At 42.5% G+C, this 15208-nt stretch overlaps 2 protein-coding genes across 2 annotated transcripts in view; one reads left to right on the top strand and one right to left on the bottom strand.

The window, feature by feature from the left end:
- Positions 1 to 3331, top strand: part of lmbr1 (limb development membrane protein 1) — a 32123-nt gene extending 28792 nt beyond the window's left edge. The window contains exon 17 of the mRNA XM_067251639.1: positions 57 to 3331. Coding sequence (XP_067107740.1) covers positions 57 to 142 — 86 coding nt within the window. The 3' untranslated portion in view covers positions 143 to 3331. The remainder of the gene's footprint in view (positions 1 to 56) is intronic.
- A 280-nt stretch (positions 3332 to 3611) lies between these two features.
- On the bottom strand, positions 3612 to 10844 carry rnf32 (ring finger protein 32). The gene is made up of 7 exons (XM_067252143.1): positions 10830 to 10844; positions 10274 to 10529; positions 9978 to 10120; positions 7917 to 8074; positions 7542 to 7650; positions 4759 to 4926; positions 3612 to 3842 (listed from the first exon to the last, which is right to left on the bottom strand). Exons 1-7 carry the CDS (start codon positions 10842 to 10844, stop codon positions 3612 to 3614), a joined length of 1080 nt encoding a protein of 359 aa, XP_067108244.1.
- Positions 10845 to 15208: the final 4364 nt, after the last annotated feature.

Genomic DNA, 15208 nt, shown 5'->3' with positions numbered 1-15208 from the left:
GGGTCGCTTTATGGCTTTTGTAATGAGATTTCTCTTCCTTATCTGTCCCTGTCCAGGTCTGGATAAATTGCAGCTGTCAAACAGCCCCACAGACCCGGAGTCAGGGAAGCTCGCAGTCAACGGCCATCAGAAAACTCTGTGAGAGAAGAAGACACACACACAACCACACACATGCACACACACACCTCAGCACAGCCTAAGGGAGATTCTGACAGTACGCCTGCATTACAGAGGGAGGAAAAAAAGCAACAGGGACTTAGAAGTCTCTGGTAGAGAATTGGTAGACACGACAGACAGTCTGACGGACGCGTCAAAATGGGGGCCGAGAGCGATCTTAAGCTTCATGACATTCCATCCAACTTTCTCCTGGGAGGAAGTGAGAGGGCGGAACAGGAAGTAAGGACTGAAGTCTCAAGACTGAAACACACTGGCATTACAACAGTGACCTTGACAATGACCTCAACAGTGACTGTGACCCTCATAGGCCACTGAGCTGGTGGTGGTGATGGTGGGGGGGGGGTTCCAGTACCTTCTCTATTCTGACAACCCCCACCATTGCACTAGACCACAGAGGAGTCCTGAGCCTTCTGTCTTGTAAACCTCAAAACAATGGGCTAAAGAGATGCCTTTTGATTCATCCAATGGTTTACACAGTTCATGGTACGCCATGTTTCATAGTCTAGTTTTCTCCAATATGTTCCTTCTCCATCATCTCACAGTTACTGAGCCCCTCAGTAATGTAGAGTAAAAAAAAAACACAAAAAAACATGATAGTACATTACATTAACATGATTGGTTTCTTATGTCATTTATATGGTCTGTATTGTTGGTATATTGTCCTCAAATTGACTACTATTCAAACCGTGGTAAAGCTAGATGGTTCCCTTTTTGATAAGGAGACTTATTGATTTCTTAGCAAATGTGAGCACACAATTTTCTATTAAGGCTCAGCAGTTGAATTTATAGTATTCTCATTCATCCCAGCCAGTAAACACAGCATGTAATTGTATGCACTGTCCAGGACAGTGTGATTGTTTCTCCACTCGGTAGATGCGTGTGTCTGTTTCTGGTATCAGTAATGTCCACATATTCACACAGTGAAGGTTAGTGTCCCCTGTGTGTGCAGAGACAGCACAATGTTGGTTTTTATTTCACTTCACTTGTCTTAAATTTCATAGGATTTTAGAACAAGACAGGTATCACTAGATGCAGTACAGTCAAACTATTTTAGGCAAAACTAGAGAAAACAGGTGTCCATCTTGATTCCAAAGACTTTTTTCATGCTACAATCCTGTGGTTGGATTAGTTTAACATCGAATGCACACGTGTAAAAACTCAAATGTCTTCTTCTCCAAATAATTGTGTTAAAGTTTCTCAGATTTATGGGGCACAACACTTTTGTCTTTTTTGTGTCATATTGTAAATTGTATATAGTGTATTATGTTTCTTTTGTTACTTTTTAGTTTTTGTTATTTGAATGTAAATAGTTGGCCGCCAGTTAGTCCCACAAGGTGTTGTTGGTTGTTAATGTCTACAGAATCTCTTGAACTGTGATGTTGTTAGTCACTAGAACCACCTTGGATGCCTTACAGTAGGAGCTTACAAGCTTTATATTCTTGTTTGTGTATGTATGTGTGTGTGCGTGTGTGTGCGCGTGTTATCACTTGTTTTGTAACTTCAAGAATTCACTGTGAACCCTTTTCTCTGGATTTCAAGAAGTCAACTGTCCAGGTATAACTTTGTTTGCAGTGAATGTAGTCAATAACCCATGCTCTTATCCACAGTGGGGATCTTCCAAGGGGGTTGTCCAATTTTGCAGGGGTCTTCCAGAAGCCAGGATAAACTATTTAACCAGATCACTTCAATGTAAGAGAACTAATATGTTAAAATGTTTATAAATGTCTATAAAAGTACAGATCTGGGAGAAAAGAGATGATTAAAAGTAGACAATTGATGTTAACTCATATTGAAGTTGACCAGTTGATAGTTATATTCTTAAAAGTCCAGATCAGATCTGGTCGGTAAAAGTTCTTTTAGTAGGTCTTGAACACCTGAACAGACAGTAGCCTACATGATGTGAAGATGAATGGAGAATGCTTCTGAGAACCAATGAGATGAGGGCAGCAGGAGTGTACAGGGATGTACAGTTCTATGGTGACTTGTAGTAGGATGTGTTTTAATGGAAACGTCATAGTAACAATAAAGCATAGAAGAGGAAGGAAACAAGGTGTATTTAATATGCATTTGAAACATTTCTCGGGTGTTTTGCACAGGGAATGTTTTTACATGGACTTTTGTCTTTTGATTGATTTTTATGAAAAAAGGAAGCCATTGGCCACTTGATGCCCTGTGGAACAGAACGTGGGGGCTTACTTCAAGGCAGTGCTAACTCTCAATCGCAAAGCTTTAGTTGTATTTTATTAAGTTTGCAACAACTGTGTTCCTTTTGCTGCCTCCAGTGAGCTCCAAATTTGTGTTTTGTTGCTGCTTAGTTTGGGTCAGTGGAACTTCTGATTTTGAATTGATGCGATAACTACACCAAAAACACAAGGTCAGGTAGAGTTAGGTTCATGGTGGCCAGTTACCTCAGGATTCAGAAAGGGAAGTCACAACTCTAAAGTTTACAACCATATGAGTTAGGATCTTTGGAAACAGTGGGTGGAAACAGAAATGACGGGGTGCAGCTTAAAACAGACCTGTGGACATGAACAGTCAGTCTGATTTAAGCTTTGCTAAGTCTAGCCCTGTGGAACTGCCTCACTACAATCAAGCATCCAATGGCTTTGGGGATGCCAACACTCATTGATACTGTGAAAAAAGCTGTGGGGGTGGGGGGGAGGGGGGAAGAAACGACCAAAACAAGTCCATTCCTTTTTATTGTCTGCTTTGTGCTTCCTCAATCACTTTAAAACATGCCCTAATTCTAAGTATCCCTATAGAAACAATAACAACATTGTACTCTGTCGTCCTCAAAATGTAATTAAAAATGTTTATGCAACTCATGTAATTTATTTCATAGGGGAAGCACACAAGCAGTCACAATTTTTACAATCACACTATGCCATGCATAGTTTTTAAGGTGAAGACAGATAACGCCTGCTTCTATCGAAATCTGGTTGCCTTCACAGTATTTCACACGCAGCAAGGAATTGTAAGGTTGAGAATTGGCTATTTTGTCTATACAATTTTTGTGTTACTGCATGTAATCTTGTGCTAAATGTACGTGAATGTTTTTTTTGTTTTTTTTTATACCATGTTCAATTTCAATTTCCAACTTTTTTGTTGTTGTTGGTTTTTGTTGGTTTGTTTGCAAATAAACTTATGAAAAACTCTTCAGCCTCTGTGTGTTTGTGTATATCAGTCATAGGATTCTAAAGGGTAGAAAACCACAGCCTTGCTTGGTTCAGAATTTTAAGTTATCCTGCGATCACAAGTTATTATTATTAACCGTTGGCAGCATTGCATTGTATAGTACATTTATACAACTTAAGCCTGACAACAATGGACAGTAGTTAAACATAAGCATTTATTACATAAACTGACTGTCTCATCATGTAAACATGACACACAACCTATTATCATCATAGGGTATCAGAACTATAGTGGTCTTCTCAGACCAGGTGTTTTTGGTAGTGAGACCTACACATGGGGCAGGTGGGCGTCTCTTCCAGGCAGAAGGACTCAAAGGCCTCCAGACACGGCTGGTGGAAGAGATGAGAGCAGGAGAGGAGCACGCTACGTCTCCTCCCTGGAGGAGGGGTGATGCTGGCCACCATCCCCAGGTTGGGGCTGCAAAGTGGGGTGAGGCAGATGGAACAGTCCCTGATGTCTCTTTGGAGAACCTGCGACCACAAAAAGAAACGGGGTGAGGGCTGTTAGCTTAGCATCATGATTGAGAAAGATTGATTCAAAAGCACAACAACAGTAATATATCATCAGTATGGTATTGGCTGTCGTCATGACCCAACAAGGAAGACACTGGATTCTAAAACACCTAAAAACCCACAGAGATTATCTATCCGAATGTAACTCATCCTAAATACCCTTCATTATGTATAGTATCCTCCTCTTTCACCTATGGTTTTACACACCATATGTGAGACAGTAATGTCATTACCAGCTGGAGGTGTCATAACTTAGTTTGTTTGGCTTGCTACAGTGTTTATCGCCAAGTAAAAAGAACATCATGTCCACACAGCTTGACCAATCATTAACCTCGGAGACAGCTTCCTTTATTCAAAGCTTACCCCTCCTTGAATCCTTGATACGGGGCTTTTCCGGGGTTTATGGTGTTTGCCCCCACAGAGAAGGTGTATGGTGTGCGGTTCTACCTGTATCAAGGTGGAACTACTTTTTTTCTTTTTAGGGCTCAACCTTTTCACCTGAGATAAAGCACAAACGCTGCTTTCTCTGAAGTCCTACCTACAAATGTACCACACAACAATGGCGAGGCCTATTAACCAACTGGTCCTAACGTTTTTTCAGTGTACAGACGAAGAAAAGAAAAGGCTTGGCACTACAAAAGGTCCTGCTCTATTATTTTGTAAACAGCACAGGATTATCGCCACCATTCATGTCAAAAAAGTGAATTATCATCTGGAGAGACATGACTTTCTATTGCAACTGTGATGCAATTCCTCTCTCTCTTTTCCCCTCAGGACAAGCGTTAGCTTGTTAAATGAAAGACAAGAATATGAATGGGATTAGATATTTTTACGAGGCAATCTTTGATGGTGCATGTGCTGTTTTGAGGCCCACCTTGTTTTGTATCCTTATCCACTCCTCCTCGTGAACCTCGGAGATGTTCTCTCTCTCAAACCGGCCGAACACTCTCCTGCACGCCGTCACCGACTGATCGATCTCGCTTAGGAAATCCTCAATGTCGGTGTGGCAGGACTGGACGAAGCTGTCGTTCAGCTCCCGCAGCTAATTGGAAGGTTTTGGGTGCACACAAAAGAGCCACATTATAATTAACAGGAGTCAGGACACACAAGGGAGTTCTGTTTTCTGTCGTAACTGATGTGGTTGTGCTCTGTACAGTGGTGTGGTGAGGCCTGTTGACATGGTGATGGTGCTAACAGACAGATCGATAAGCCTACACTTCCCTCAGGCTGCAGTGGAAAAAGAATGAAAACCAGTAAAAGATAGCTGGGCTTCAGGGAAATGTGCCCACACACACACACACACACACACACACACACATACATACACACACACACACCATCTTTTACCCCTGTCATAGTGACATCACAATTGCTTTATTGCTAAGCTTTTATCACTAATTAAACAACTGTTAACCATTCAGATAGAGCTTTTACGAGCTGGCTGACTTTTCTACAGTCAAGGCAAACAACATGGTCCCTGGTGAACTTTGCCTTGTCTCGAAGTAGGAGCAGAGGGAGGAAGGAGGACAGAGCAAGCGAAGGCAAGAAAAAGAGAGAGAGGGAGGGAGGGTTCGAAGGGAGGGCGTTATCTGCTGGCAATCCATCTTGGTGTCACCAGTTATCCCACCTAATGTGTTGACTCAGGGTAGGACCTCCGCAGAAAAAGAAATGGAAAGCAAGCCATTGACAGCCTATCTCAGGATGACTTGATAAGCATGCTCAAGCTGGTCAGGTAGATCTTCCTCCAGAGCATTGCTGCTGGGGGCGACGGCTGGAGCTTCACTGTGTGACGGACAAACATGGTTTATAGGCCTGCTATATATCTGTTGATGGAGGAAGTTCACTGCTACACGGCTGTGCAACAAGGCTGTATTTCTCTCGACCTGTGACAATCAAGGCAGGTGTCTTCAACCACAGAGAGAGCAGGTGGTTGTTTCAGACCCTTTAACACAATGATAAGGCGGGGTGAAGGCAATCATTTTAATATTGAACCATTTATCGTCACCGTTGGTCAGTAATGGCCATCAATGAATATTCTAATCAAATTGTTATGGCTCTACAATCGCGGCACTAAGGGATTCATAGGTGTTAACATTCCTGGATGGATCCATCCATCCCTCCATCCTTACTTCTCTCCTTCCTTCCTTTTCTCCTTCCTTTTTCTGGATGAAAGACGCATTAAAAGACTATTGGAAGGGCACAACCACCCCCACCACGGTAGGTTTCTGAGAAGACACTAATGTGTTTGGGGAAGAGTGTTCATTGGCCAATAAAAGTCTTCTCAGCTGACGTGACATGCCAAAGGCTGGGTTTCTAGATGATGCCGGATGACGGGGAGGGGGATGGGAGGACACTCTGACCCCTCCACAACACAGGGCCTGGACAAGTGCGGCTGCCTTTAGAAGTCCCTCTGAACTAGGGAGGCACTCTGGCTGATTACAGTGCTCGGAGATGAATTACGTGCATCCCAGCATTTTTAACAAGCCACAGAGTGAGGGAGATCTAGAAGATAGGCGAGGAGGCAGACTCCATCGTAACCGCCAATGCAGTAGCCGTGTCTATGAAGTACCCATGTGTAACCCTCAACAGACCGTCAGTGTGTAACAGTATTTTGTGTTGAGTCGTAAAAATGTTACAAACCACAGTACCTCGAGAAGTTAGTAGCCACAACAGTGTGTTTCCAACCAGCCGTATCAAACCAAGCCGAGGGGTGGAGGTTCCAGTTTCACTAGATGGCAATCTTCCCTTTTTCAGGCTGTCTGCACACCCAGCCTTAGTGTCAACAGGCATGCATCCGGTAGGCTTGAACCTACCGGCTAAGCACAGGCTCAAAGGGGGCTGAGTTCTTTAGAAAGTGTGGATTCTGTCCCCCAAACTTCAATATGATCAATAAGGAGGGTTTTTTTTGTCTCAAAGTGTAGGACGGAGAGATAAAGACTGTTCAAATGGTAACCTGTCACCCCCTCCCCTCACCTCTTCAACTACCCACCATCCTCTCTTTCTCCCATCTAAAGGAAAACAGGGGGATTGTGGGGGGAGGGGTGCAAACACACACACACACACACACAGTGGAGAGGACTGCTGCTTTTGTGTTGACCCTGGAATGTCCAGACTGTTTGACCAAAACACACAGTCTCCCGTAATTAGTTGACAAACAGTGTATGATTCACACGACATCAAAGACCCTCAAGGGTGGAGGGGGTGAGGGTGGGAAGAGGGGTGTGGAGGGTGACGGTCAGAATCCCATCCTCGGCATGCTAAAGCCTGGGTCGCTGCTCACTGACCCCAGACCTGCTGTCCGTCAATTACCTCAGTTGCCTCGACTGCTAACTAGGTTGAAAATGTAAGTGGGGAGAGCAGAGAAAGTCCTGGCATCGTCTTCCATGCGACATCTTTAGCACCTTTCATATCCATTTACGTCACCGCATTCAATGACAAAACGAAATGGTCTTATTACTGAAAAGAGGCTATTGGATGGTCAAGGATACAGTTCTTATCATGACTTCTCAGACACATGAAAATAATACAGATCTGTTTCGATCGAGCTGTGCATTGAGTTGGAGATATGTCATATGTCTATATAAATATGTACCTTTGTAAGTTTACAATATGGATGTATGTATAGATATGTATAAGTAGCATGATATATATTTGCACCTTTTCCTCAAAGTATCTTCGCCGTAAATGTTTATCTTTTGGGGGGATGGTTTTCCTCATGTTTCTGTACCACTTCCTGGCAACATAGCCCCTCCAACAAGTTTGGATTCTTCCAACAGACACAGAAACATTGTCAATTAACTGGCTATCGTACATGCATTGATCAACAGATGTCTAACTGTGAGGTGAACAAATGCTGAGCATTACTCGAACAATATGTAAATCAAGCACAGTCTCCCGGCGTCAGATGTGAGATGCAACTTATGCACTCACCCATTACACAGCATGGCTCTCTAGCTGGCGTAAAGACAAACAGCAATAGACTCTGATCAGCCTAGTTAAGGGCTACTGCCCGCCTTGCGTTCCCATGGTTACCTTGTGGCGCAGCGCTCCCTGAAGAGGCGGGCTCCATCGTGGATCACCCTGGTCTCGTACTGCGCCTTCCTGCACATGGGGCAGCACTTCCTGCCAGCGAAGCTCTCGAAGGCCTGCAGACACACCCGGTGGAACACGTGGGAGCAGGACAACAGGACCTGCCGGTCACACGGATGAAACATGTCAAGCAGACGCCACATACTGCATCTGCACTCACTGGGAATTCAAGTGCCAGCCAAGTCTAGCGATAGCAAAACGTTCTTTTAACAACAAACCATCCTTTGGATGTACTGTGAGAGGGGAGCTTTTCCCACCAATTGTTTTGAATCTAAGCAATGTTCTTGGACTGGTGTGATTTTCAAGTATCTCAGGTCTCAGGCGGAGTGGAAGCTGATTTTCTCTATGAATCCCGAGATACCCTCTGGATTTGACAGATGGATTGACTTGTTGTTTTGAAAGATTGTGACATGCAGAGTCTCCCGGGACTACTGTATTGGTTTTCAACATCTCTCTAAGTGTTTTTAGTAAGCCCTGCAAAAGATATGTGAGAGAGTGTGTGTGTGTGTTTGTGCGTGCGTAGGTGGGTGGTTGAGTGTGCATATGTGTGTGTGTGTGTGTGTGTGTGTGTGTGTGTGAGTGTGTGTGTGTGTGTGTGTGTGTGTGTGTGTGTGTGTGTGTGTGTGTGTGTGTGTGTGTGTGTGTGCGTGTGTGTGTGAGCCCCTGCTGGGAGTGCTGGGACCTGGGCTGCAGCCTCCACCACTCTGCTCCACCTGAGAGAGAGCCTCCTTTGTCATCTGAGCAAGAGTCCAGAGAGAGAGAGAGAAAGAGAGAGAGGAGAGAGAGAGACAGAGAGAGAAATAGAGAGAGAGAGAGAGAGAGAGAGAGAGAGAGAGAGAGAGAGAGAAAGAAAGAAAGAAAGAGAGAGAGAGACAGAGAAATAGAGAGAGAGAGAGAGAGAGAGAGAGAGAGACACACAGCTACAGGGCTTGGCACACAAATCAGTTTACTCAGAGCTCTAGAGGGCATGGGGGAGCCATATTGATTTCCCATTGTTTTTTGGTCTGACCAACATACTCCATCACCAGTGAAAGGGCCCCCCTGTGGTGAACAATCTATATCTAGGAGCTGGACAAGCCATTAGACTGGAGAGAATTTAGCTCTGCCTTGCAAGGGCTGAACCCCACAGGCTACCTACCTTGCTGAAAGACAAGATTGGGGAAATGTACATTTTACAGGTGTCTATAATGTCTAGACACAACAACATTATCATCAGTTCATGTTTTTAATATAATATGTGTATTATATTTGCATGGCATTGTCTGAATAATTCATAGTCAGTGGATAACAATATCAAGAAATAAAACAGTACACCTTACAGTATGTCTTCAGAGATATAATAAAACAAAAATAACAGTTAATACATCCTAATAACGGTTTATAAAAACAGATTTCAGTTGGCTAAAAATAAATCAATAGAATCTGCATGAAATATGAAGAATGTTACAATCACTTCCTGGAGTTTCAAGATTACCCAAACACTTGTGTGTGATAAACAGAGATTCCCCATTGTCACTTTCCCTTGTTAGATGTCGACTAATTAACATTTCTTTCCCTGAGTCAGACTAATATTTACACGTGCGTCTATGGCAACTGTGCTTTGTGCAGCAGTCTGTTTGAGCCGTGCATTCTTAAGGAGATTGGCATCTTAAAAGGGGATCAGAGAGGTGTAAAAGACTGAATGACCCCTCACAGTAACACACTGATTGCTACATCATAGCGTCACAGTTGAGTTCCAAGGCAGTATGGGTAAATTTGAACAGTTGTCTACACAGATTAGGACATACAGGAACCGGAGGGAGAAGAGGGGAAAGGAGGTGTGGTGGTGGTGGGTAGTGGGGCTGTATATGTGTGAGTGTGTGTGTGTGTTTGTGTGTGCGTGTGTTTGTGTGTGTGTGTGTGTATGTGTGTCGGGGGGGGGGGGGGGTTCTCAACTCTTGCAGTTGAGAACTTAACACATTTCAGAGTGTGAATGAACACCTGATTATTGTGTGTAAAGAATACCTGGGCTTGCAGGCGGAACTCCTCCCGGCAGATCACACAGGGCTGAGCCGAGTCACCCTCATCAACAGACCTTGCCTTGACCCGACTCCACTCATCCACTGTCAGCCTCTGGGCTGGGGCGTCCACCAAACCCAGCTTCTGAGCTTGAAACACAGAAACAATGGTGTCATATCAAGCAATTGACACATCAATCAACTGATATCAGTCAAAAGCCTTTCCTGACAGTATTATGCATCCAATGCATATTTCAGAAAAATGCTAGTCCTTGTCGTGAGTGAGCTAAGTCCATTGCCTACCTAATGTAAGTGCTGGTTGGGCTGGATCAAGCACATACTCTATCTCCTCTGCTCCTTGTTGCTGGGAACATTTTGCTTTCATGCCACTGTCACATTGTTTTTTGCAACGGGTCTCAGTCAATGCTTTCCTGAGGCGCCTTGATTTAACAGGGTCACACAATGACAGGTTCTGGAGGAGCAAGTTTCTTGAAATATGGTCTTGAAGAGCAACTGAGTTTATGGCAACCCTGCCACTGGTAGTTCTTGAGGTCAAACCCTGGTAAAATAAATACATAAAATGTATTAAACCTAACTCTAGCAGTTTTGTTGCCTTGACACATTGAAACCTTAAGGCTCCCATATGTCAAATATGGCCACCCCTTTCGTGCACACTGGAGCTACAGCTAGCTAGATACAATTTAGCAATCGAATATGCTGACTATTTCGTAATAAAAAACAAAATACTTATAGGCTAAATTAGATATCAAAGTACAAATTCTGAGAAAGAGAGTTATGTTACTGAGAAAACACAATTTTTGCATAGTCAGAACTGAAAACGAAAAAGAAAGATCCAAACCTTCCGCATTGTCATCTACTTGAGCTCGTGTTTACATGGTTACTTAGTTACCATCGACGCAGAGTCCCCCTCCTCTCCCCTCTCTTCTCCCTACTTTCCTCATCTTCCTAACTTCAACAACTCAAAAACATGAAGATAAGGACTTGTCGGTTGATAACTATTTTGGTATAGATCAAATATAAATGTACATTCATTTTTTATTAGAAATGGTATGCTTTCCGTTTAGTTTTTTGAAGTGTTTTTTCTGGGTGAAGTGGATTAGTCTTTTTCTAGTCATTACAGCTATCAACATCAAAATTTTCATTTTTATCAACCAAGGTATCTTTCTAATCCGTTACGTCATATGAGATATTTGATGAGAATATGAGATACATATGAGATGCGTTTGCACAATTCTCATCTTTCATGACAAATAATAACAAATTTAGATGTATTTTTCTTCTTAATTGATTACAGCCTTTTCTCTCCAAATAATTATAGGTTCTTAAATTATAAAGAGATCAACACTTGAACTAATACTCGAACATGTATTACTGTGTGAGCCTATGGTGGGGTGAAATGACTCACCAACCTGTCGTCAGAGTTGGCCCTGAACAAAGCTAAGCTGCTCATACCTGGCCCGTGAGCTAAGGGATCCCTTGTATGTCACCCCTACATGGAAAACCATACACACACAAACATGCAGGACTCCCAACTATCTCTGTCTCCCTTTTTTTTCCTGTGGGCTCGATGAAAAGTTTGCTTTATTTCTCACACACTGTGTGGGCGTGTGTGTCTTCTTAAAATGCTTTGCGAGCCTTGATTGACTTTGATGTGCTCAGACAGAATCGCTGAACGCAGATGGCTGAAGCAGAGGGCCGGAGATGAGGCCTGTCAATCTGGGGAGTCCTCTAAGAAAACAAAAACCAAGACCCATCTCGGGAAGAAGGAGAAAAGCCCTGTGCTTCTCAAGAGGCTTGCACATTCTTGAGATTAGAGCAAGAAAAACGCAGACCACTGTCGCTAATGCCTCAGACAAAGGCGTGGAACAATTTATTAGTTAAGAATTCGAAGCCCTGAGCGCAATCAAAGGCCTGACGTCCACAATGCCAGACTCGGGGGCCTTGGTTTGTGTTTTTAAGTAAATAATCATGGTTAAAAGATAGGGCAAAGATGGGCTCAAGCCTTTCATAAAGCCTGCATTCTTCCAACTGTCATCAGAATGGATTTTCAGTGTGTGCTTTTATTTTCAACAGGGACACTGTTTGTCTTTTTCTTTATAAATACCGTTTTAAAGAGCTTTTTATTTAACTTTCTTCCCCCTGAACCTCTTTACCTGATCTGTGGTATTTTAAGAAGAAAAAAACTCACCTTGTCGTGCAAAGAGCTGATGACTTAAGCGAAAGGAAAAAAAGGAATAGTGTGTGGTGGTTTAACTTAGAGTAAGAACCCTCTGTTGAACCCTTTTGCAAACTTTGCAAGCCAACAACAGCTCTGAAAATAAAGAAATATGTATTCTATTTGTTAACAAGATGTGCATTACACATGACAAAACGAATAAGGGCATCCCGTTTGTTGTTGCCATGTAACATGTGTCTGTAAAACTGGATTAACTATGGGTGATGAATAAAAGTATGCTTTAAGGGTGAGAGAACCACAACTGCCATGTGTACATGCTCTATGCTGGATGCAATTACTAACCTGTGCTTTATCATTATTCCATAGTTGATATTAAGGTGACCCAGGATCCTATAAATCTTCTTGTTATTTTTCCATAGTCATTCTGCTTGACCTTGGTCTTGACCCCAAGAGCTGGTATTTGGATCCACATGGTAACAGGGTTGTTGTCAACATCCATTATTTGCTTTAAAAACAGAAGTCCACTCTTAGATTTAAGTATTTTGTGTTTTGTGAACAATGATTGACAGATTATTTTATGACAGGTATTTTCCAGAGAAATGTTTTCTTTATTGGCAATCAAGGTATGTTAACAATCAAGTGCTAACTTATCCTCCAACAATGGAAATAAATACATATTGATATACATATATATACATTTTTGCATATTTGTACTGATACACAGTTCTGAAATGAATCACTTGACAGGCAGGTATACCCAGGGAGACATCCTACATGCATTCATAAATATGTCAGTGATTCATGCAACTATGTCTGTACTGTAATAAAGACTGTCTGCTTCCATACATCATACAGTGATACATGACATTTTCGGAATAAATGATTGCCCCTGAAATGACATATGCAGGACAGACGGTGGCCTCAGTAGTTATTTAACAATTATGTCAACCGCTGAGTGGACCAAGAGACCAATCATTTTGATAGAAGACAGTGGAGAAGACAGAAATCAGATTATTTTACGACCCCCCCCCCCCCCCCACCATAACTGGTAACTAATATGACTCTAATTACCCAATAGTGATAGGACTCCCCTCTGGTTGTCCAATAGGGGAACCAATCACAACTGTAGGACAGAAAGGCCAAACTATTTGCCATAATCTCCTACGTCATTGCTGACTAAGTAAGCAGTAAAAAAACATGGCAGTCATTACAGCATTTTCGGTGCATTTCAAAGAGATGGACTCCCTAATGATTAGACGTGTCCTTCTGTAAATGAAATACAAATCACCAGAGACTTTTGGTTTTACTTCATTTACTAAGTGCTACATTACCTCATACTTTGGACCTAACAATGGATTTCCCATAAATCTGCAGACAGTTGAAATGATGAACTGCCTCACATATCACGAAATGTGCCAGGCCTTATTAGCACTTGAGAAGTTATTGATCGCCATTTTGATTAATCTCCGGCGTGAGCTACGGTAGCCCAGGGAGGTCTGTGTAGGCCTGGTGGAACTACTGGCTGGTACTTCTCCTTCTCAATTACCTTCACTTTGTGCTGACTGCTGGTGCTGAACTCTGGCAGGACAACATCCACCGCAGTGCCCTCCTGCCAGACGAGTTATGGCTACTCACCTTCTGTAACCTGCTGCTTCACTATTAGTCACTGTCAGGATTGTCACTGCAGGTTAGATAAACAGTGGGTACAGTTGGAATAGAGGATTTGCAGTGTTAATATTCATTATCTTTATTGTACAAAGGTCTAGAAGTGGGTCAATGAGTTCATACACCTGGCAGAATATGGAGAAGAAAATTACAAGGGAACTAGACATAAATGAGTTTGCAGCTTTGTAACTGAGGCCCATATGTTAATTGTTGCTGAGCTAGATGTGCCAAGAAAATTTCATTGTAATGTCACAGCCGTAACCAATAATTTTAACTGCGCTTCATCTCTCTCAGTAATGGACAGTAATTGAGCAGAATCCATCACTTTAGCCTGAAATAGAATCACATAATGGCCATAAATTGTGCCCTGCGAAGGAAGAAACCCAGAAAATGTGACCTCCCCTGCTGTGTCTGAAATGCATTGCAACTTCCATCACATGAGGTTTTATACTTATCATTGGCTACATGCTGATTACATACAATGCAAACGCAACAGAATAAAATTATACTTTTTGGGAAAAATGAACAGAACAGAACTTCATTGGACTTACTGTAAAGATTTAGTATCTCCAAACAAAAATGGTTAATCTGAATTTGAGTATGAATTTTGTTCTGCATACTGGGACTTTGTGGGCAACCACAAATTATCAAACCATTTTCACACCTTTCCCAAATTGTGCGTATCTAAGGCTTGAAGTGTGGGGTGAAAATGCAATGTGGTAGTTTACGTTTGGATTAGCATTCCATCAATTTCTCTTTGCCTCAAAGAGAAGCTAAAGGCAATTAACTGACTTCATAATAAATAAATAAATAAATAAATAAATAGACAGTCTACAGACATCCTCGGAAAACCCACTGTATATCCACAGCTATACAATTTTTTACCTGACTGAAAAGAGTGTAAGAACCGTGAGTCTGCCTGCACTGGGTGGAATGTGTTTGTGGTGAGTCTCGTAAATGCCAAGTTCTTTGGGCAATAAGAATAAATATCACAACCGCTCTCTAGAATTACCACATAATTGGGGACTTTCCGCGTCTGCATAGGACCCTGCTGTCTCCTCCCCGTCCTGCATGTTGCCATAGAAGTCCATGTTCAGGTAAGGACATTACACATCACAGATGCTCTTGTGCCAGTAACACAGAGTTCAGGGTGAGGTTCACAACAACAACATCTTCGTAGAAGAAGGTAGTTCACTATCATGATGTGTGGTTGTACCTTTCCAAGCAGACTGTGAGCTCACAATACACTATCATCCCAACTCAGCCTTTATGGTTCTTCCTACTTTCCACACTTCACGGACAGTGAATGTTGTAAGACTGTTAAAGTTTTTAGTATTTTGCCTACTTTTCTTGTCTAGTGGTCTAGTTCGCACAAA

This window comes from Osmerus mordax, chromosome 15 (assembly GCF_038355195.1).
Source record: "Osmerus mordax isolate fOsmMor3 chromosome 15, fOsmMor3.pri, whole genome shotgun sequence".
NCBI lineage: Eukaryota > Metazoa > Chordata > Actinopteri > Osmeriformes > Osmeridae > Osmerus > Osmerus mordax.
The sequence above is the reverse complement of the archived record's forward strand: the minus strand, read 5'-3'. Positions and strand labels throughout refer to the sequence as shown.